The 23,333-nt window shown below is 42.4% G+C and overlaps 2 protein-coding genes across 10 annotated transcripts in view; one reads left to right on the forward strand and one right to left on the reverse strand.

Moving 5' to 3' along the window:
* Window positions 1-23,333, reverse strand: part of LEUTX (leucine twenty homeobox) — a 160,364-nt gene that overhangs the window by 132,661 nt on the left and 4,370 nt on the right. Inside the window, exon 3 of one of the 8 annotated variants that reach the window (XR_010116601.1) lies at window positions 19,872-22,016. The exons of the other annotated variants lie outside the window; for them this stretch is intronic. The gene's annotated coding sequence lies outside the window, so the exon portion shown is untranslated. Of the gene's footprint in view, window positions 1-19,871; window positions 22,017-23,333 lie in introns of those variants that run through there. 8 annotated transcript variants of the gene reach the window in all.
* LOC129465544 (galectin-16) lies at window positions 8,989-14,150 on the forward strand. Of its 2 annotated transcripts, none has more exons than XM_055247722.2 (4): window positions 8,989-9,355; window positions 11,258-11,334; window positions 11,837-12,047; window positions 13,796-14,150. In XM_055247722.2, the coding sequence occupies exons 1-4, from the start codon at window positions 9,341-9,343 to the stop codon at window positions 13,919-13,921; spliced, it is 429 nt and encodes a 142-aa protein (XP_055103697.1). In that variant the 5' UTR covers window positions 8,989-9,340; the 3' UTR covers window positions 13,922-14,150. The 2 variants fall into 2 exon arrangements, with proteins under 2 accessions (XP_055103697.1, XP_055103696.1); XM_055247721.2 differs by lacking the exon at window positions 8,989-9,355 and adding an exon at window positions 10,703-10,807.

Genomic DNA, 23,333 nt, shown 5'->3' on the forward strand with positions numbered 1-23,333 from the left:
TGCATATGATTGAAACTGAACCCCTTCATCACATTATATAGAAAAATCAACTCAAGTGGGTTAAAGACTTAAATGTAAATACAAAACTATAAAAACCCTGGAAGACTACATAGGCAATACCATTCTGAATGTAGAAATGGACAAAACTTTTATGACAAAGGTGCCAAAAGCAATCACAAGAAAAGCAAAAATTGACAGTGGATTTATTTAAGCTAAAGAGCTTCTGCACAGCAACAGAAACTATCAACAGAGTCAACAGACAATCTACAGAATGGGAGAAAATATTTGAAAATTATGTATCTGAAAAAGGTCTTATATCTAGCATCTATAAGGAACTTCAGTAACTTTGCGAGAAAAGAACAAACAACTCCACTAAAAAGTGGACAAAGGGGCAGGGCGCAGTGGCTCACGCCATAATCCCAGCTCTTTGGGAGGCTGAGGCGGCCCGATCATGAGTTCAGAAGATAACTTGGGACCAGCCTGCCCAACATGGTGGTCTCAGACACCTAGACCAACGGAACAGAATGGAGAACCCAGAAATAAGGCCACACACCTACAACCATCTGATCTTCAACAAAGCTGACCAAACGAGCAATGGAAAAAAGACTCCCTATTCAAGAAATTGTGCTGGGAGAACTGGCTAGCCATATGCAGAAGATTGAAACTGAACCCCTTCTTTAAACCATATACAAAAATCAATTCAAGATGGATTAAAGACTTAAATGTAAAATCCAAAACTACAAACACCCTGGAAGACAACCTAGGCAAACCCATGCAGGACATAGGCATAAGCAAAGATTTCATGATGAAGATTTCAAAGGCAATCACAACAAAAGCAAAAATTGTCAAACTGAATCTAATTAAACTAAAGTGCTTCTGCACAGCAAAGGAAATTATCAACATAGGAAACAGACAGCCTATAGAATGGGAGAATATATTTTCAAACTATGTATCTGAAGAAGATCTAATATCTGAGTATGTATAAGAAACTTTAACAACTTTACAAGAAAGGAAAAACAAACCCATAAAAAAAGTAGGTAAAGGGCTTGGCACAGTGGCTTATGCCTGTAATTCCAGCACGTTGGGCAGCCAAGGCTAGTGGATGGCTTGAGCCCAGGAATTTGAGAACAGGCTGGGTAACATGGCAAAAACCCATCTCTACAAAAATTAGAAAAAAATAGCCTGGCATGGTGACATGAGCCTGTAGTCCCAACTACTCAGGAGGCTGAGCTGGGAGGATCACCTGAGCCCAGAAGCCAGAGGTTTCAGTGAGCTAAGACGGTGCTACACCACTCCAGCCTGTGTGTCAGAGTGAGACCTGTTTTAAAACAACAAAAAAAGGTGAGCATAGGACAGGAACAGACACTTTTCAAAAGTAGATATACAGGTGGCCAAGAAGCATATAATAAAAGCTTGACATCACTGAACATTAGAGAAAAGCAAACCAAAACCAAAATGAGATACCATCTCACACCAGTCAGAATGGCTCTTATTAAAAAGTCAAAAAAGGACAGATGCTGACAAGGTTATGAAGATAAGGGAGCACTTACACATTGTTGGTGGAAGTGTAAATTAGTTCACCCATTGTGGAAAGCAGTGTGGTGATTCGTCAAACAGCTAACAACAGAACTACCCTTCAACCCAGCAATCCCATCACTGGGTGTATACCCAGAAGAATAGAAATCTGCCATAAAGACATATGCACATGAACGTTCATCGCAAAACTATGCACAATAGCAAAGACATGGAATGAACCCAAATGCCCATCAAGGACAGAGTAAACACAGAAAATGTGGTACATGTACACAATGGAATACTACGCAGTCCTACAAAACAGTGAGATTATGTCTTTTGCTGTAACATGGATGGAGCTAGAAGCCATTATTCTCAGCAAACTTATGCAGGAACAGAAAACCAAATACTGCATGTTCTCACTTATAAGTGTGAACTAAATGATGAGACTCACGGACACCAAGAGGGGAACAACACACACTGGGGTCTACTTGACGGTGGATGGTGAAAGGTGCAACAGGAGCAAAAAAATAACTATTGGGTACTATGCTTAGAACCCAGATGAAGAAATCATATTTACCACAAAACCCATGACACAACTTTATCTGCATATGTACCACTGAACCTAAAATAAAAGGAAAAATAAATCAAAGAAAAAAACAAATCTCAATTCTGTTCCAAGATGGCTGAATAAGAACAGCTCTGGTCTGCAGCTCCCAGTGTGATCAATGCACAAGACAGTGACTTCTGCATTTCCAACTGAGGTACCTGGTTCATCTCATTGGGACTGGTTGGACAGTGGGTGCAGGCCAAGGAGGGTGAGCTGAAGCAGGGCAGGGCATTGCCTCACCCAGGAAGTGCAAGGGGTGGGGGATTACCCTTTCCTAGCAAAGGGAAACCATGACAGACTGTACCTGGAAAATCGGGACACAACCAACCAAATACTGTGCTTTTCCAGTGGTCTTAGCAAACGGCACACCAGGAGATTATGTCTCACACCTGGCTTGGTGGGTCCCATGCCCACGGAGCCTTGCTCACTGCTATCACAGCTGTCTGAGATTGACCTGGGAGGCAGGAGCCTGGCAGGGGAGGGGTGTCCGCCATTGCTGAGGCTTGAGTAGGTAAACAAAGTGGCCAGGGAAGCTCAAACTGGGCGGAGCCCACCACAGCTCTGCAAGGCCTGCTGCCTCTGTAGACTCCACCTCTGGGGGCAGGGCATAGCTGAACATAAGGCAGCAGAAACTTCTGCAGACTTAAACGTCCCTGTCTGACAGCTGTGAAGAGAGCAGTGGCTTCCCAACATGGTGTTTGAGGTCTGAGAAAGGACAGACTGCCTCCTCAAGTGGGTCCCTGACCCCCGTTTAGCCCTACACCTCCCAGTAGGGGCCAACTGACACCTCATACAGATGGCTGCCCCTCCGGGACAAAGCTTCCAAAGGAAGGATCAGGCAGCAATATTTGCTGTTCTGCAGCCTCCACTGGTGATACCCAGGCAAATAGGGTCTGGAGTGGACCTCCAGCAAACTCAAACAGATCTGCAGCTGAGGGACCTGACTGTTAGAAGGAAAACTAACAAACAGATAGGAATAGCATCAACATCAACAAAAAGGACATCCTCACCAAAATCCCATCTGTAGGTCACCAGCATCAAAGACCAAAAATTGATAAAACCAGAAATATGGGGAGAAACCAGAGCAGAAAAGCTGAAAATTCTAAAAACCAGAGTGCATCTTCTCCTCCAAAGGATCACAGCTCCTTGCCAGCACCGGAACAAAGCTAGATGGAGAATGACTTTGATGAGCTGACAGAAGTAGGCTTCAGAAGGTCGGTAATAACAAACTTCTCCGAGCTAAAAGAGGATATTTGAACCCACTGAAAGGAAGCTAAAAATCTTGAAAAAAGATTAGACGAATGGCTAACTAGAATAAACAGTGTAGAGAAGACCTTAAATGACCTGACGGAGCTGAAAGCCATGGCACGAGAAATATGTGATGCATGCACAAGCTTCAATAGCCGATTCGACCAAGTGGAAGAAAGGTTATCAGTGATCGAAGATCAAATTAATGAAATAAAGCAAGAAGTGAAGTTTAGAGAAAAAAAGAGTTAAAAGAAATGAACAAAGCCTCCAAGAAATATGGGACTATGTGAAAAGACCAAATCTACGTTTGATTGGTGTACCTGAAAGTGACGGGGAGAATGGAACCAAGTTGGAAAACACTCTGCAAGATATTAACCAAGAGAACTTCCCCAACCTAGCAAGGCAAGCCAACATTCAAATTCGAGAAATACAGAGAACATCACAAAGATACTCCTCAAGAAGAGTAACCCCAAGACACATAGTTGTCAGATTCGCCAAGGTTGAAATGAAGGAAAAAATGTTCAGGGCAGCCAGAGAGGAAGGTCAGGTTACCCACAAAGGGAAGCCCATCAGACTAACAGCGGATCTCTTGGCAGAAACCCTACAAGCTAGAAGAGAGTGGGGGCCAATATTCAACATTCTTAAAGAAAAGAATTTTCAACCCAGAATTTCATATCCAGCCAAACTAAGCTTCATAAGTGAAGAAGAAATAAAATCCTTTACAGACAAGCAAATGCTGAGAGATTTTGTCATACCAGGCCTGCCTTACAAGAGCTCCCGAAGGAAGCACTAAACATGGAAAGAAACAACTGGTAACAGCCACTGCAAAAACATGCCAAATTGTAAAGACCATCGAGGCTAGGAAGAAACTGCATCAACTAACAGGCAAAATAATCAGCTAACATCATAATGATAGGATCAAATTCACACATAACAATATTAACCTTAAATGTAAATGAGTTAACTGCTCCAATTAAAAGACACAGACTGGCAAATTGCATAAAAAGTCAAGACCCATCAGTGTGCTGTATTCAGGCGACCCATCTCATGTTCAGAGACACACAAAGGCTCAAAATAAAGGGATGGAGGAAGATCTACCAAGCAAATGGAACACAGAAAAAAAAGCAAGTGTGGAAATCCTAGTATCTGATAAAACAGACTTTAAACCAACAAATATCAAAAGAGACAAAGAAGGCCATTACACACTGGTAAAGGGATCAATTCAATAAGAAGAGCTAACTATCCTAAATATATCTGCACCCAATACGGGAGCACCCAGATTCATAAAGCAAGTCCTTAGAGACCAACAAAGAGACTTAGACTCCCACACAATAATAATGGAAGACTTTAACACTCCACTGTCAATATTAGACAAGTCACTGAGACAGAAGGTTAACAAGGATATCCAGGACTTGAACTCAGCTCTGGACCAAGCAGACTTAATAGACATCTACAGAACTCTCCACCCCAAATCAACAGAATATACATTTTTCTCAGCACCACATCACACTTATTCCAAAATTGACCACATAGTTGGAAGTAAAGCACTCCTCAGCAAATGTAAAAGAACAGAAATCACAACAAACTGTCTCTCAAACCACAGTGCAATCAAATTAGAACTCAGGATTAAGAAACTCACTCAAAACTGCACAACTGCATGGAAACTGAACAACCTGCTCCTGAATAACTACTGGGTACATAACGAAATGAAGGCAGAAATAAAGATGTTCTTTGAAACCAATGAGAACAAAGACACAACATACCAGAATCTCTGGGACACATTTAAAGCAGTGTGTAAAGGGAAATTTATACCACTAAATGCCCACGAGAGAAAGCAGGAAAGGTCTAAAATCGACATCCTAACATCACAATTAAAAGAACTAGAGAAGCAAGAGCAAACAAATTCGAAAGCTAGCAGAAGACAAGAAATAACTAAGATCAGGGCAGAACTGAAGGAGATACAGACACATAAAAAACCATCAAAAAGTCAATGAATCCAGGAGCTGGTTTTTTGAAAAGATCAGCAAAATTGATAGACCGCTAGCCAGACTAATAAAGAAGAAAAGAGAGAAGAATCAAATAGACGCAATAAAAAATGATAAAGAGGATATCACCACTGATCCCACAGAAGTACAAACTACCATCAGAGAACACTATAAACACCTCTATGCAAATAAACTAGAAAATCTAGAAGAAATGGATAAATTCCTGGATCCATACACCCTCCCAAGACTAAACCAGGAAGAAGTTGAACCTCTGAATAGATGAGTAACAGGCTCTGAAATTGAGGCAATAATTAATAGCCTAGCAACCAAAACAAGTCCAGGACCAGATGGATTCAGAGCTGAATTCTACCAGAGGTACAAAGAGGAGCTGGTACCATTCCTTCTGAAACTATCCCAATCAATAGAAAAAGAGGGAATCCTCCCTAACTCGTTTTATGAGGCCAGCATCATCCTAATACCAAAGCCTGGCAGAGACGCAACAAAAAAATAGAATTTTAGACCAATATCCCTGATGAACATCAATGCAAAAATCCTCAATAAAATATTGGCAAACCAAATCTGGCAGCACATCAAAAATCTTATCCACCACGATCAAGTCAGCTTCATACATGGGATGAAAGGCTGGTTCAACATACTCAAATCAATAAACGAAATCCATCACATAACAGAACCAGTGACAAAAACCACATGATTATCTCAATAGAAGCAGAAAAGGCCTTTGACAAAATTCAACAACACTTCATGCTAAAAACTCTCAATAAACTAGGTATTGACGGAATGTATCTCAAAATAATAAGAGCTATTTATGACAAACCCACAGCCAATATCATACTGAATGGGCAAAAGCTGAAAGCGGCCGGGCGCGGTGGCTCACGCTTGTAATCCCAGCACTTTGGGAGGCCGAGGCGGGCGGATCACGAGGTCAGGAGATCGAGACCACGGTGAAACCCCGTCTCTACTAAAAAAATACAAAAAATTAGCCGGGCGCGGTGGCGGGCGCCTGTAGTCCCAGCTACTCGGAGGCTGAGGCAGGAGAATGGCGTGAACCCGGGAGGCGGAGCTTGCAGTGAGCCGAGATTGAGCCACTGCACTCCAGCCTGGGCGACAGAGCGAGACTCTGTCTCAAAAAAAAAAAAAAAAAAAAAAAAAAAGCTGAAAGCATTCCCTCTGAAAACTGACACAAGACAGGGATGCCCTCTCTCACCACTCCTATTCAACATAGTGTTGGAAGTTCTGGCCAGGGCAATCAGGCAAGAGAAAGCAATAAAGGGTATTCAATTAGGAAAAGAGGAAGTCAAATTGTCCCTGTTTGCAGATGACATGATTGTATATCTAGAAAACCCCATCATCTCAGCCCAAAATCTCCTTAAGCTGATAAATGACTTCAGCAAAGTCTCAGGATACAAAATCAATGTGCAAAAATCACAAGCATTCCCATACACAAATAACAGACAAACAGAGAGCCAAATCATGAGTGAACTCCCATTCACAATTGCTTCAAAGAGAATAAAATACCTAGGAATCCAACTTACAAGGTATATGAAGGACCTTTTCAAGGAGAACTACAAGCCACTGCTCAATGAAATAAAAGAGGATACAAACAAATGGAAGAACATTCCATGATCATGGATAGGAAGAATCCATATCGTGAAAATGCCCATACTTCCCAAGGTAATTTATAGATTCAATGCCATCCCCAACAAGCTGCCAATGACTTTCTTCACAGAATTGGAAAAAACTACTTTAAAGTTCTTATGGGACCAAAAAAGAGCCCGCACTGCCAAGACAACCCTAAGCAAAAAGAACAAAGCTCGAGGCATCATGCTACCTGACTTCAAAGTACACTACAAGGCTACAGTAACCAAAACAGCATGATACTGGTACCAAAACAGAGAGATAGACCAGTGGAACAGAACAGAGCCCTCAGAAATAACACCACACATCTATAACCATCTGATCTTTGACAAACCTGACAAAAACAAGAAATGGGGAAAGGATTCCCTATTTAATAAATGGTGCTGGGAAAACTGGTTAGCCATATGTAGAAAGCTGAAACTGGACCCCTTCCTTACCCCTTATACAAAACTTACTTCAAGATGGATTAAAGACTTAAATGTTAGACCTAAAACCATGAAAACCCTAGAAGAAAACCTAGGCAATATCATTTAGGAAATAGGCATGGGCAAGGACTTCATGACTAAAACACCAAAAGCAATGGCAACAAAAGCCAAAATAGACAAATGGGATCTAATCAAACTAAAGAGCTTCTGCATGGCAAAAGAAACTACCATCAGAGTGAATAGGCAACCTACAAAATGGGAGAAAATTGTTTCAATCTACCCATTTGACAAAAGGCTAATATCCAGAATCTACAAAGAACTTAAACAAATTTACAAGAAAAAAACAACCCCATCATAAAGTGGGCAAAGGATTTGAACAGACACTTCTCAAAAGAAGACATTTATGCAGCCAACAAACACAGGAAAAAATGTTTATCATCACTGGTCATTAGAGAAATGCAAATCAAAACCACAATGAGATACCATCTCACACCAGTTAGAATGGCGATCATTAAAAAGTCAGGAAACAACAGATGCTGGAAAGGATGTGGATAAATAGGAACGCTTTTACACTGTTGGTGGGAGTGTAAACGAGCTCAACCATTATGGAAGACAGTGTGGCCATTCCTCCAGGATCTAGAACTAGAAATACCATTTGACCCAGCGATCCCATTACTGGGTATATACCCAAAGGATTATAAATCATGCTACTATAAAGACACATGCACACGTATGTTTATTGCAGCACTGTTCACAATAGCAAAGACTTGGGACCAAACAAAATGTCCATCAATGATAGACTGCATTAAGAAAATGTGGCACATATACACCATGGAATTCTATGCAGCCATAAAAAAGGATGAGTTCATGTCCTTTGCAGGGAGATGGATGAAGCTGGAAACCATCATTCTGAACAAACTATCACTAGTACAGAAAACCAAATACCGCATGTTCTCACTCATAGGTGGGAATTGTACAATGAGAACACTTGGACACAGGGCAGGGAACATCACACATGGGGGACTGTCATGGGGTGGGGGGGGCAGGGGAATGGATAGCATTAGGATAAATACCTAATGTAAATGACGAGTTAATGGGTGCAGGAAACCAACATGGCACATGTATACCTATGTAACAAACCTGCATGTTGTGCACATGTACCCTGGAACTTAAAGCACAACAATAATTTTTTAAAAAATCTCACCTTTCTCCCAGAATCTGCAGAAGAAACAGTGTCCCTCAAACTTTGATTTACATGGACACCAACAGAGGGTGTAACTAGAGCCCAAGTGTGTGACAGTCAGATGAAAGTGGCCCTTACCTAGCAAAGCCAAGTGGCTTAGTGTGGGGCAAGTTCATGCAAGAACTTTCTCTACTTCTCTCCCAGATCCTCCTCAAGATCAAGGTCAGTGCTCTCCCAGAACGTTTAAAGGCAGAGAGAAGAATTACCTTTTAGGGCTAACTTGTTTCCCCCAAAATCTCCAACTTTTTTTTTCTTGTTTAGCCATTGTACAAAATTGGGAAAATGTACACCTTCTGGGTAGATTCTGCATAGTGGAGAAAAGGTTTGAGAGGTACAAAGACTGGACTTTACAATCACTACCCCTCACTCCATCATCCTTATCTATTCATTTCCCTGGTAACCCAATCCACAGCCTGGTACCTTCCCCACTGTCATTTCTGCTGCATTACAGACACAGACTTGCAAATAGCTATGGTTGTGACTGAGTTTCTTCGTGACACCTGACCCTTTCTCATGCTGCAAGGAAAGCTTGCTGGGAGGAGCATGGAATCTGGAATGAAGCCAGAGGGCAAAGCTGAAAGGGGTCATTTAAGTGCTGCTACTCAGAGATTCACTCAGAAGACTGGACACAATTCCGAAGGTCACCCAGAAGGAGAGGACAATGTCATTTCTAACCGTGAGTTGAAAAGGCACAGCCTTCAATAATCTCAAGTCACATAAACCAAGAAAGATGTGGGGTATTTTATGACATGAAAATATGACCATTCCTACTGTGAATGCTTTACTGAGAGTTGTGGGTGTGTGGAAGAGAAACACTGAGGCTAGGTACCTTGAGATGCTTGTAGCATGTAGGTTGTGGATCCTGGACCAATGTAACCCTCTGTGAGCATGAGGTGGTATCTGATGAGAGTGAACTCTGCTGAGATGATGTGACTTTAGGTGGGAGGTGGATGACCCACCAGGTCAAGCAGGTGTTTGTGTGAGTGTAAGGGGGTGATTGTACTTTGTCTTCCTCTTTGTGATGTGAGTGTGTGTGCACAGCCAGACCAGTGCATAAGCATCCTTATGTGCACAGTGAACAGGTGTGTGTGACTCAGTGAGTGGCATGGCTCTTTGCGACCATGGGTGTGTGTGCTGGGATGTAACTGGGTATTGAAGGGAAAACATGCACGTGGCCTTCTGTGCATGTGAAGGTTCCTCCCCACATGACAGCACCTCTGATGAAGGAACTGTGTGGCTTTTCATGTGTGGCAATGTGGATCCCAGGTGGCTTAATTGGTAGGGATCTTGGAGATTGTGAGTTACCGAGGACTCGTTTCAGATCATTTATGAGAGCGAAATGTATCATCAGTAGATGTCTCTTCCCAGTAAGAGTGGGGAAGAGGAATGCAGACTATGGGGGCGATGGTTCCTCAGGTGGGGTCTGCACAGAGTGACCACTGGCTCTTGCCTCCCAGGCTCAGCTTCCCTGTCCCCAGCCTATCCTGTCCTTTTCATTGTGGGACAGGAGGTTTGCTAGAGAAGGATATTAGAGGCCGTGGTTTCAGAGACTGAATCACATAAAATATGCACTGTAAGCTCTGTCTCAACTGAGTCTAAACTTGTTCCTCCACCCATGAAGGAACAAGTCTAGTCTCAGTTCAGACAGAGCTTACAGTGGATATTAATCAATAAAGCAGCTGGGTTCACTGGCTCATGGCTATAATCCCACCAATTTGAGAGACAAAGACGAGAGGATAACTTGAGGCCGGAAGTTTGAGGCCAGTCTGGGTATCATAGTGAGACCCTTTCTTTAAAAAACTTTAAATACCAGACTGCCAGAGTGGCAGGCATCTTTCGCCCCAGCTACACAAGTGGGGGCAGATGTGTGAGGATCACTGCAGCCAGGAGTTCAACGTTTCAGTGAGCTATGATCGCACCACTGCACATCAGCCTGGGCAACAGAGCAAGACCCTATCTCAAAAATACAGAAAAATCATCAACCAGTTATATCCGTCGTAGAAATCAATTATTCCCTCCAGTTATGTCCCTGACCCACAGGCTTCACTTGTGTAAGTACTGGGGCTGTGCTGTCAGTAATGTGTGCCCCTTCTTGGAAGGACGTCCATTGCCCTTGATGATTGTGAGAGTTGAAAATAAGGCAGTTCAGTGTTTCAGGAGGACTCTCCTGTTCTGTTAGGTCACCCCTAACAGGCCCTACACATGCCAGGGATTAGGCTAAAAGTTTTACATGTATTAACTGCTTTATTATGGAGAACTTCCTACAAAGTAGGAATTCATGATAATCCTCCTTGTTTTAGGGAAACTGAGGAAGTCAAGTAACCGATCTAAGATTGCACTGCTAGTAAGAGGCAGAATGAGGACTGGAATCCAGGTTTCTTGGCTCCTGAACCCTTGCTCTTACCTATGGGTCCACCATATCTTCAGGAATATGGGGCCCTGACTGTGGTAGAGTGAAAGGGGAGAGTCCACAGAGTCTGCCCTGTGATCTCTAACCTCCTGCGCCATGGGAATCTGTTACAGGAGGGGAGACTGCACCTGACCCTGCACCTCTCACTTACTCTCAATACCCTGGCAGGTGCCATACAAACTGCCTGTGTCTTTGTCTGTTGGTTCCTGTGTGATAATCAAAGGGACACCGATCGACTCTTCTATGTGAGTACTCCACGGTCCAATGGACGGGGTGGAGGAGAAAGGAGAATATTTGCTAAGAGTTTGTTTGACCTTATGTGTGGGTGATGTGGAAATGTCTAATTGGCAGGAAGGAGGCCCCATGCAGGTGCAGGTCCTGGAGACCCTCCAGCACCAGGCATGAGACCTGCGGCAACTGCATGTGGGCCAGCCATGGGGCTTAGGGGAGAACACTCAGTGGGTTGGGGCTGTGGCTCTTTATCAAGGGGCATAGAATTTTCAGGGAATGAACAAGTCATAGGCCCAAGTCAGTGACTGTGGCTCAGTTTTCATCTGGGGATGAGGAGCACAGAATCTCCCTGCCTGGGGGCAGGAGGAGCTGAAGCATCCCCACAGGGACCAGGCCTGCAGTATCATCAGAAAGACTTTTTCCCTGGGTAAATGGGGGAAGGGATTTGTGTGTGTGTCAAGTGTGTGTCTACGCAATGAAGGAACCTGTCCAACATGCTGTGTGTTTTGCCCTCAGCAATGAACCACAGCTGCAGGTGGATTTCTACACTGAGATGAATGAGGACTCAGAAATTGCCTTCCATTTGCGAGTGCACTTAGGCCGTCGTGTGGTCATGAACAGTCGTGAGTTTGGGATATGGATGTTGGAGGAGAATTTACACTATGTGCCCTTTGAGGATGGCAAACCATTTGACTTGCGCATCTACGTGTGTCACAATGAGTATGAGGTGAGCATCCCAGGAGCTCCCAGTACCCAGGCTCTTTGGGATCCCAGAGCAGGAGTCAGCTCTCATTGACCTGGCCTCACCAGTCCCTAGGGGCCCATGTCCCATAACTACCCCTGCCCCAGGTTTTCATCACAGAGCACCCTCTGCTTGCACTGCCATCCTCAGCTCTTTCCCAAATCTGACCAATGTCAAGGTCGGCTCACCATCCATTTCCCCCCAAGTGGAGAATCTCCTCTGTCTTTTCACATAGTGCTCATTTCTACTTATGCCATTATTTAACTTTTCATGTAGCTGAATGAATACAATATACTTAAGAAAAAAGTTTTTTCTATCAATCAAAAATTATGTCTTTGTCTCATTTTGGGCCCCAATTCTACTCATACGAACAACATTACCAGATCTCTGCTCTCCTTCAGAGAGAATCCTCTTTTTTTTTTTTTTTTTTTTTTGAGACAGAGACTCATCTTGTCACCCAGGTTGGAGGGCAGTGATGTGATCTCAGCTCACTGCAACCTCCACCTCCCAGATTCAAGCAATTCTCTTGCCTTGGCCTCCCAAGTAGATGGGATTACAGGTTCATGCCACCACACCTGGCTAATTTTTTTATTTTTAGTAGAGACGGGGTTTCACCATGTTGGCCAGGGTGGTCTTGAACTCCCAGCCTCAAGCTATCAGCCCAACTCAGCCTCCCAATATAGTGGGATTACAGGCACATGCCACCATGCCAACCCCTTCAGAGGAAATCTTTGCCTATGGAAGCATATAGATATGTCTATGATTTCATTTGTCTTTAAGTAAATCCTGGTATAAGTTGCTCTACACATTACGCTTTAGGAACTAAGTTGGTTTTTCATCAAAGAATATATCTTGAAGACATTATCAGTCCATGTTTCTGCTTCAATTGTTTATTTGGGCATTGAAGTTGTTTCCAGTATTTTGCTCTCACAAACGATGCTGTATTAAGCTTTCAAATAAATCCTTTTGTCATTACCAACCTCCCAATACTTACATTGGGATATAATTACAACAAATGAAAAAACTGGTTGAAAAACATGTGCATTTTAAATTTGAAAAATTAATACTAATAAGGTGACTTTCTCTATAGCCTCAATATAAGGAATACATCCATACTTTCTTACTTTCTCTAAAAAGTAGGCCAAAAGATTCACATCTTATTTGGATTCAAGTGAGGGATCTTTTCCTATGCTTAGAAGTTGCCAAAGATAATATCCTATGTTATACAAGACCTGTCCTCCTTTAACTCTCTAAGAACACTGGGTTTCATTCTTTGCCACTAACACCTCAGATGTAGGCTACTCCAAAGAGGAACTGTGCCATCAGTAGTGAAAGACAGTCACAGTTCGTGGAACTGAAAAGTATGCATTTCAGTGAACATGGTCTAGCACTAACCCTGTGGCAGGTCCTGTGCGAGATGCAGGGTCTCAAGTTCCTGAGACACAGTTGCTGGTAATGGGGTTGTCCAGGTTAGAAGGGAGGCTGAATAAACAGGGACTGTGTGACACAGAGTGTAGAACTTCACTAGATGAGAGGAAACATTAGAAATAAGGTCAGCAACTGTCTCAAATAGGCACAAAACGTAATCTGTAAACAGAAGTGTATCTACAACATTCGCTTGTATGACTAGGAGTTTTCTTGGGGAATGTTATTGGTACTAGGGCAGAGTAGAGAAGAGGCTGAAAACTTGTTGGGTGGCATACTGTCTTTCTGATGCATTTTTCCTCTTAAAGGTAAAGGTAAATGGTGAATACATTTACGCCTTTGTCCATCGAATCCCGCCATCATATGTGAAGATGATTCAAGTGTGGAGAGATGTCTCCCTGGACTCAGTGCTTGTCAACAATGGACGGAGATGATCACACTCCTCATTGTTGAGGAAACCCTCTTTCTACCTGACCATGGGATTCCTAGAGGCTGCTAACAGAATAATCCCTCCTCAACCCCTTCCCCTACACTTGGTCATTAAAACAGCACCAAACCACACATGATTTGGTTCTTGCTTTAAGAGGGGGAAAGAGGACGTGATCATCCCCAAAAGGGGCCAGGGCATTCTATGGGAGGCATCAAGAAATCAAAGGGGATAAACCTTCCTGTGACAAAGGGAGTGAGTGACAAGGTCCGTGGAATGATAAGACATTAGGAAGAGCATCCTTCTATAGTATGTAGTTGACGTCAGACAGTCTGAACCAAAATACTTACCCAATTTCAGATGACTCACGGCACTTAAATGTTAGATAGCTATTTACAGCCACACAGGTGTACCTAGTAGCTTTGGGGAAAACCTATAACTTTAGGAAAATTATGTGGAATTTCTTAATTTTTTCATTGTTCTCAGGATGCTTATTGTGTATGAACACTGTGCCTGGCTTTGTGCGGGCTGCTATGAAGGAAGTGAAGAAAAAGATGACACGTTTTGCATGTAAAGTTTTCAATCCAAGCAATAGAGAATCACTGGAACCCAGCGATTCCCCTTAAAGAATCCCAATTATTCTTATTTGCAAATATTTGAAAAGTTTTTCATTTTATGTGGGGAGAATCCAGGGGTTTCTCTTTGGAAATAAATGGTCATGGTTTTAGATCAGAGAACATGTAGATTATTATTGGAATAGACACAATTCATGTACATGGACACAGTGAGCAGACCCTGCTTTGCTGCTATTCCTGTGATAAACTGCGGCATAGAAAACCGCCCAACACATATTGGCTAAAAGCAATCATTTATTTTGATCTCTCCCAGCTTTACAGATTTACTGAATTCATGTGAGTGGTAGATCATGTGATGGGAGTCACGTTACTTGAGAGATCTTTTAGGCTGGGATTTCAAGGGAGGCTTTACTCTTGTCCAATTCAACACTAGGGCTGAGTGAACACCTGGAAACTGGCTGATTATTTCCTTCACTACCTCACCTTCCCATTCACACCTTTAATTTCCTCAAATAGACTCTCACAGTTCTTAGACTTAATGAATAGTGACTGGCTTTCACCAAAGTAAGCCTTCAAAAAGGCTCATGGAGAAGGTGCACAGCATCACAGGACCTACCTTTGAATGGCAGACAGTGTCACTTCTATGACTTTACATTGATCGAGTCACACAGACAGCCCTAACCAAAAGGAGAGGATTCCACAAGCTGTGGTTATTGTGACTGTAGTCATGAGGGGCCATCCTTGGCAACTAGTTCCACTCAGAACTACTTCCCATATACCAAAAACACACCCTGTAAGGAATCTCTGAAGGCATACAATTATAGGAACAGGCCTCAGAGTAAAGTGCAGTGTCTTATCTAATCAGGATATGGTGTCTACGATGTGACTACAACTTATCACTTGCAATCTCTCTCAACATGTGCATCAAAGGAACACATTATCTGCTTTATACAAATCAAGCAAAGAAGACTGAAGGAGACAGGAAAAAGGCAATGAACACACCTATTTTAGAGGGGCAAAATAAAATAGACAGCAGTCACTAATCTGTATCATTGGTGAAACCAACCAGACACCTATTTTCATTTTCTCTGGGAATGTTTCTCGGTAGCACTTGCCCTCACCCTCCATTCTCAGCTTCTTGGAGTTCCTACCAAGATGGCAGAATGACAGCCCTTTCCCTATACCTCGCTAATTTTGTATTTTTAGTAGAGACAGGGTTTCACCATGTTGGTCAGGCTAGTCTTGAACTCCTGACCTCAGGTGATCTGCCCGCCTTGGCCCCTCTCAAGTGCTGGGATTACAGGCATGATTCACCTTGCCTGGCTTCTAAATTCATGTTATGGAGACTCATTTTCATGGTTAAAATGTCCTGAATTGACTGTGGCCTGTTGGGAGGTGGGATGGAGGAAGCTACTTATGGAAAATGAAGAAGAAAGGGAAGCACACCAGAAGTAAGAAAGTATCATCAATTTTTACATCAAAGACTCCATGACGAAGAGAAAGTACAAGTAGACTGTTTTCATAGCTGACCATTGAACTGCAGACTGCACCTGCATCTACCAGGTTCTTCTGAATAATCCCAGTTTTAAATTTTTGACCTGATATTCATGAACAAATTGCTACTGGTCAGACCTTTGTCCAGGTTTAAGCTTCAGAAAATAAGGTCTTCATGCAGTAGGAGGCCTGGTTAGGGTTATGATTCTGCCCTGGGGCATCTGCCACTTCTGACCTGGAGGTAACCTTGGCATCTACTATTTACCTCCACATTTGAACAGCCAATGATGGGCTGAGCACAGTGGCTCACATCTGTAACTCCAGTACTTTGGGAGGCCAAGGCAGGAGGATCACTTGAGGCCAGGAGTTCAAGACCAGACTGGGCAATATAGTGAGACCTTGTCTCTGTAAAAACAATGAAACAAACAAGCAAACAAAACTGAGGATGGGTGGGTGGCAGGAAGCAGATCAACCTGGGAAACCATTAATCTGAAAGCTGGAAGGAACCTTAGACCAGTCCCCCATTAACAGATGAGACTCTGCCCTGGGATTATAGCCTAAGGTAATACATTGAGCTTTTCTAGAGATTTGAAAATAATCAATCCTAAAACTCCCAAGCATACTGCTACTGTTTGCTATTTAATAATATTTTCTAGTCCGGGTGTGGTGGCTCACACCTGTAATCCCAGCACTTTGGGAGGTTGAGGTGAGTGGATCACCTGAGGTCAGGAGTTTGAGACCAGCCTGGCCAACATGGTGAAACCCCATCTCTACTAAAAATACAAAAAATTAGCTGGTCATGGTGGTGCATGCCTGTAATCCCAGCTGCTTGGGAGGCTGAGGCAGGAAAATCCTCTGAACCCGGAAGGCAGAAGTTGCAGTGAGCTGAGATCATGCCATTACACTCCAGCCTGGGCTACAAGAGTCAAATTCTATCTCAAAAATAGTAATGATACTAATATGTTTTCTACAAGTAAGGGGTTACTTTGTATTACGAACTGCTGTGAAGGGATCCACCATGTGTAAGCTTTTGGATTGATGACAGTTATTTCTAGATCATGGAGGTGGGAGTGGTTGTTGATCATCTTCTTTGTTCTTTGTTATATTGATTGATTTTTTTAAAACTAGAATGTTTATAACAATAAAGTCATAAAAATAAGTAACTAAAATAAAGTAAAATAATCTAAAAAGCCTGGGCGTCATGGCTCACGCCTGTAATCCCAGCACTTTGGGAGGCCGAGGTGGGTGGATCACCTGAGGTCAGGAGATCGAGACCAGCCTGGCCAACATGGTGAAACCACATCTCTACTAAAAATACAAAAATTAGCCGGGCATGGTGGCAGGCACCTGTAATCCCAGCTACTCAGGAGGTTGAGGCAGGAGAATCACTTGAACCCAGGAGAAGGTGCCTTCAGTGAGCTAAGATCATGCCATTGCACTCCAGCCTGGGTGACAAGAGCTAAACTCCATCTCAAAACAAAACAAAAAGAAATCTAAATATAATTGAGTTGAATATTTGAACTTTTTATTGACATTTCAAATTAGATTCTAATTCAATTTAAAAGAGCATCTCATAGAAGCAGATGTACTCAATTATGTTAACTCTGTGGTTTCATTTAAGCAATTTGTTTTGTGAAGGGACACAAATCCAACCAGATTTTAACAGTGTATAAATGTGTATGTATTAATTTAATTACAATGACAATACTCTCAACTCCCCATTTGAATAAAGGAGAGCATCTGATCTCTGTTCTGGGGCATCGTGCACTGTATGTGTGTGGAAATACCGATGCCTTCAGCTGTGGGGCAGGCTCAGTGGGACCTGGAGTGCTGGAGCCCCTGGGCCATTCACCTCTGGCCACAAAAGTCATTGTCTATTTACCCCCAACTGCTATAGAAATATTATTTTCAGTGGTTGTCATGATGCAAAAGAAAAGAAGCATGGAGATTTATTAAACCTTTACATATAAGTTATGTTAATAAATAAAGTGAACTTTCTTCTGGCTTAACTAAAAAATCTATACTAGTATTTATGCCTTTTGGAACATAGAAATGCCAATTTAAATATTATGAAGCAAAGCAACTGATTATTAGGTAAGACAACCAATTGCAACTGCAGAATTTTAGAAGTTATGGGTTAAATGTATAAGAATATTTCATAGCAATAATCTTTTAAGACTATGTGAAGAGACTCCACAGTGAAGCAGAAATAGAACAGAATTAATAATACTGTGTATGCTCTCAGTTCACCAATTTATCAGAACTAGCTTTATGATTCAGGAGGGCGTCTGCTCTTTTGCAACTGGAAGAAAAGAAAGAATATTTTATTTTTTGACTCTTTAGATTTTCTTCACTAACAGTATTTCCACGGCTAAGTAAGGGAGTTGCAAGTAGCACCAAGAGAAAAAAGCAGGCTTCAGTAGCATTTAAAATATGGTCTTAAAATATGGAAAATGGAGACGTGTGGTGGCTCACGCTTGTAATCCCAGCACTTTGGGAGCCTGAGGTGGGAGGATTGCTTAAGGCCAAAAGTTTGGGACCAGCCTAGGCAGCATAGCAAGATCCCCATCATTACAAAAAAATAATAATTTTTTAAAAAATTAGCTGGATGTGGTGATGCATACCTTAGAGTCCTAGTTACTTGAGAGGCTGAGGTAGGAGGAGCTCTTGAGCCCAAGAGTTGAAGTCTGCAGTGTGCTACAATTGCACCACTGTACTCTAGCCTGGGAAACAAAGTGAGACCCTCTCTCTCTCTCTCTCGCTATATAGATATATATATCTATATTCCATATATCTATATTCCATATATCTATATTCCATATCTATATTCCATATATCTATATTCCATATCTATATTCCATATATCTATATTCCATATCTATATTCCATATATCTATATTCCATATCTATATTCCATATATCTATATTCCATATCTATATTCCATATATCTATATTCCATATCTATATTCCATATCTATATTCCATATATCTATATTCCATATATATATGGAAAAGGGAAGGGGCCAAGAATATCGAAGACATTATTGAAGAAAAGGAAAGATTTCTCCTGCCAAATATCAGAAGTTTTATAAAGCTACAGCAATTAAAATAGTGTGGTCTTCACTGATAAACTGACCAATGAAACAGAATAGAGAGCTCCCCAACAAATCTCCACAAATTTAATCTTTGATATGTGATGCAGGTGACATGGCAGATCAGCAAACAAAGAAAGGACTTTTCAATAAACAGAAAAGAAAAATAATGGTCACTGATATAGGAAACAAAATGAAATTATATTCCTTCTTCGCTCTATATACGAACATTAAATTCCAGATGGGCCAAAGACTTACATGTCAGAAACAAAACTTTAAAACTTTTAGTAGAAAATGTAAGTGAATGAGACACAAAAAGCCATTTAACCATTAAAAAAGATTAGATGTTTTGACTATCACAAAATTAAGAACTTTTTACATCAAAAAGTGAAAAGATAGGCTGGGCATGGTGTCTCAAGCCTGTAATCCCAACAGCAGATCACCTGAGGTCAGCAGTTTGACACCAGGCTGGCCAACATGGTGAAACCCCATCTCCACTAAAAATACAAAAGATTAGCCAGGCATTGGTGGCAGACACCAGTAATTCCAGCTACTCGGGAAGCTGATGCACGAGAATCATCTGAACCTGGGAGGCAGAGGTTGCAGTGAGCCACCGTACTCCAGCCTGAATGGCAGAGTGAGACTCTGTCTCAAAAAAAATGTAAAAATTAAAAAATAAAAGTAAAAAAGTGAAAAGACAAACTATAAACTAGAAGAAGATATTTGCAGTACCTAAAACCTATGAAAGATTAATATCATATCAACAAAGTAAAAGGAGCTCCTATGAATTAATTTTAAAAATAGCAACCCAAAATAAAACTGGGAAAAGACATGAATAGGGATTTCACAAAAGCAAATGCCCCCAAAACATAAAAATTTTCTCACCCTCATTAGTAATCAAGAAAATGCACAAGATACTACATATCTATTCTCTCCACAAATATTAAGAAGTTTGACAATACCAAATGTATTAGTCCACATTCACACGGCTGATAAAGACGTAACAGACTGGGAAGAAAAAGAGGCTTAATGGATTTACGGTTCCACATGGCCGAGGAGGCCTCAGAGTCATAGCAGTGGATGAAAGGCACTTCTTACATGGCAGCGGCAAGAGAATATGAGAAGGAAGCAAAAGAAGCAAAAGACAAAACCCCTGATAAACCCATCAGATCCTGTGAGACTTATTCACTATAACAAGAATAGCATGGGAAATTCCAGCCCAAGGGATTCAACTACCTCCCCCTGGGTTCCTTCCTCAACACACAGGAATTCTGAGAGATACAATTCAAGTTGAAATGTGGGTAGGTACATAGCCAAACCATATTAATCTGCTCCTAGCCCCTCCAAATCTCATGTCCTCACATTTCAAAACCTATCATGCCTTCCCAACAGTCCCCCAAAGTCTTAACTCATTTCAGCACTAACACAAATGTCCTCTGTCCAAAGTCTCATCTGAGATAAGGCAAGTCTCTTCTGCCTATGAGCCTGTAAAATCCAAAGCAAGCTAGTTACTTCCTAGATACAATGAGGGTACAGGTAATTGAGTAAATACAGCTATTCCAAATGGGAGAAATTGGCCAAAACAAAGGGGTTACAGGCCCCATGCAAGTCAAAAATCCAGCCAGGTAGTCAAATTTTAAAGATCCAAAATGATCTCCTTTGACTGCATGTTTCACATCAAGGTCATGCTGATGCAAGAGGTGGGCTCCCATGGCCTTGTGTAGTTCTGTCCCTGTGGCTTTGCAGGGTATAGACCACCTCCTGGCTGTTTTCATGGGCTGATGTTGAGTGTCTGAAGATTTTCCAGGCTCACAGTGCAAGCTATCACCATTCTGGGGTCTGGAGGACAGTGGCCCTCTTCTCACAGCTCCACTAGGAAGTGCTCCAGTAGGGACTCTGTGTAGGGGCTCCAACCCCACATTTCCCTTCCACACGGCCCTAGCAGAGGTTCTCCATGAGAGCCCCACCCCCGTAGCAAACTTCTGCTTGGACATCTAGGCATTTTCATACATCCTCTGAAATCTAGCTGGAGGTTTCCAAATCTCAATTCTTGACTTCTGTGCACGTGCAGGCTCACCACCAGGTGGAAGGTGCCAGGGCTTGGTGCTTGCACTCTCAAAGCCATGGCCTGAGTTCTGTGTTGGCCCCTTTCAGCCATGGCTGGAATGGCTGAAACACAGAGCACCAAGGCCCTAGGTTACACACAGCACAGTGATCCTGGGCCCGGCCCACAAAACCATTTTTTCCTTGTAGGCCTCTGGGCCTGTGATGGGAGGGGCTGCTGTGATGACCTCTGACATGCCCTGTAGACATTTTCCCCATTTTCTTCAGGATTAACATTCAGCCTCTTGTTACTTATGCAAATTTGTGCAGCCAGCTTGTATTTTTCCTCAGAAAATGGCATTTTCTTTTCTATCACATTGTCAGGCTGCAAATTTTCCAAACTTGTATGCTCTGCTTCCTTTATAAAACTGAATGTCTTTAACATCACCTGAGTCTCCTCTTGAATACTTTACTGCTTAGAAATTTCTTCCACCAGATACCCTGAATCATCTCTCTCAAGTTCAGAGTTCCAGAAATCTCTAGGGCAGGGGCAAAATGCTGCCAGTCTTTTTGCTAAAACATAATGAGAGTCACCTTTGCTCAATTTCCCAACAAGTTCCTCATCTCTGTCTGAGACCACCTCAGCCTGGACCTTATTGTTCATAACACTATCAGCGTTTTTGTCAAAGCCATTCCACAAGTCTCTATGAGGTTCCAAATTTTCCCACATTTTCCAATCTTCTTCTGAGTCCTCCCAACTGTTCCAACCTCTGCCTGTTACCAAGTTTCAAAGTCGCTTCCACATTTTTGGGTATCTTTTCAGCAGCACCCCACTTCACTGGCACCAATTTACTGTTTTAGTCCATTTTCACACTGCTGATAAAGACAAACTCAAGTCTGAGAAGAAAAAGGGGTTTAATTGGATTTACAGTTCCACATGGCGGGGGAGGCTTCAGAGTCATGACAGGAGGCAAAAAGCACTTCTTATATGGCAGCAGCAAGAGAAAATGAGGAGGAAGCCAAAGCAGAAACCCCTGATAAACCCATCAGATCTCATGAGACTTATTCACTATCATGAGAATAGCAAAGGAAAGACTGGCCCCCATGATTCAATGACCTCACCCTGGGTCCCTCCCACAACATGTGGGAATTCTGGGAGATAGAATTCAAGCTGAGATTGGTTGGGGACACAGTCAAACCATATCACCAAATATGGAGAGACTGTGGATCAACAAGATCATCTCAAATTAATACAGGAGGTGAGAATTTAAATTAGAACAACCACTTTGGAAAATAATTTGGATTAGCTTATAAAAATAAGCATTCTTATATTTTATTGCACAGTAATTCCTCTACCATAGGCCCTGGAGAATCTCTTGCCCGTATGTACCAGAAGCAGTAAAAAAAAGATAATAAATGCTCCTGTAATGCCATTCATAATAGCAAAAATCTGTAAATAAGCCAAATGTTCATTAATAGGAGAATGGGTAAATTAATAGGAGAATGGGTAAATAAATTATACCCTTAAAAAATTAAATAATGGCCAGGCACGGTGGCTTATGCCTGTAATCCCAGCACTTTGGGAGGCTGAGGCGGGTGAATCACGAGGTCAGGAGATTGAGACCATCCTGGCTAACACGGTGAAACCCCGTCTCTACTAAAAATACGAAAAATTAGCCGGGTGTGGAAGCGGGTGCCTGTGGTCCCAGCTACTTGGGAGGCTGAGGCAGAAGAATGGCGTGAACCCGGGAGGCGGAGCTTGCAGTGAGCCGAGATCGCGCCACTGTACTCCAGCCTGGGCGACAAAGCGAGACTCCGTCTCAAAAAAAAAAAAAAACTAAATAATATGTCATTTAGGGCAATCACATATATGCAATAAAACATTTTTTTTTTTTTTGAGACAGGAGTCTCGCTCTGTCGCCCAGGCTGGAGTGCAGTGGCGCGATCTTGGCTCACTGCAAGCTCCGCCTCCCGGGTTCACGCCATTCTCCTGCCTCAGCCTCCGGAGTAGCTGGGACTACAGGCGCCCGCCACCGTGCCCGGCTAATTTTTTGTATTTTTAGTAGAGACGGGGTTTCACCGTGGTCTGGATCTCCTGACCTCGTGATCCACCCGCCTCGGCCTCCCAAAGTGCTAGGATTACAGGCGTGAGCCACCGCGCCCAGCCAAAACAATTTTTTTAAAGGAAGGGAATGCTAAACATAAATTCAGGGC

Source organism: Symphalangus syndactylus, chromosome 17, assembly GCF_028878055.3.
Source record: "Symphalangus syndactylus isolate Jambi chromosome 17, NHGRI_mSymSyn1-v2.1_pri, whole genome shotgun sequence".
NCBI lineage: Eukaryota > Metazoa > Chordata > Mammalia > Primates > Hylobatidae > Symphalangus > Symphalangus syndactylus.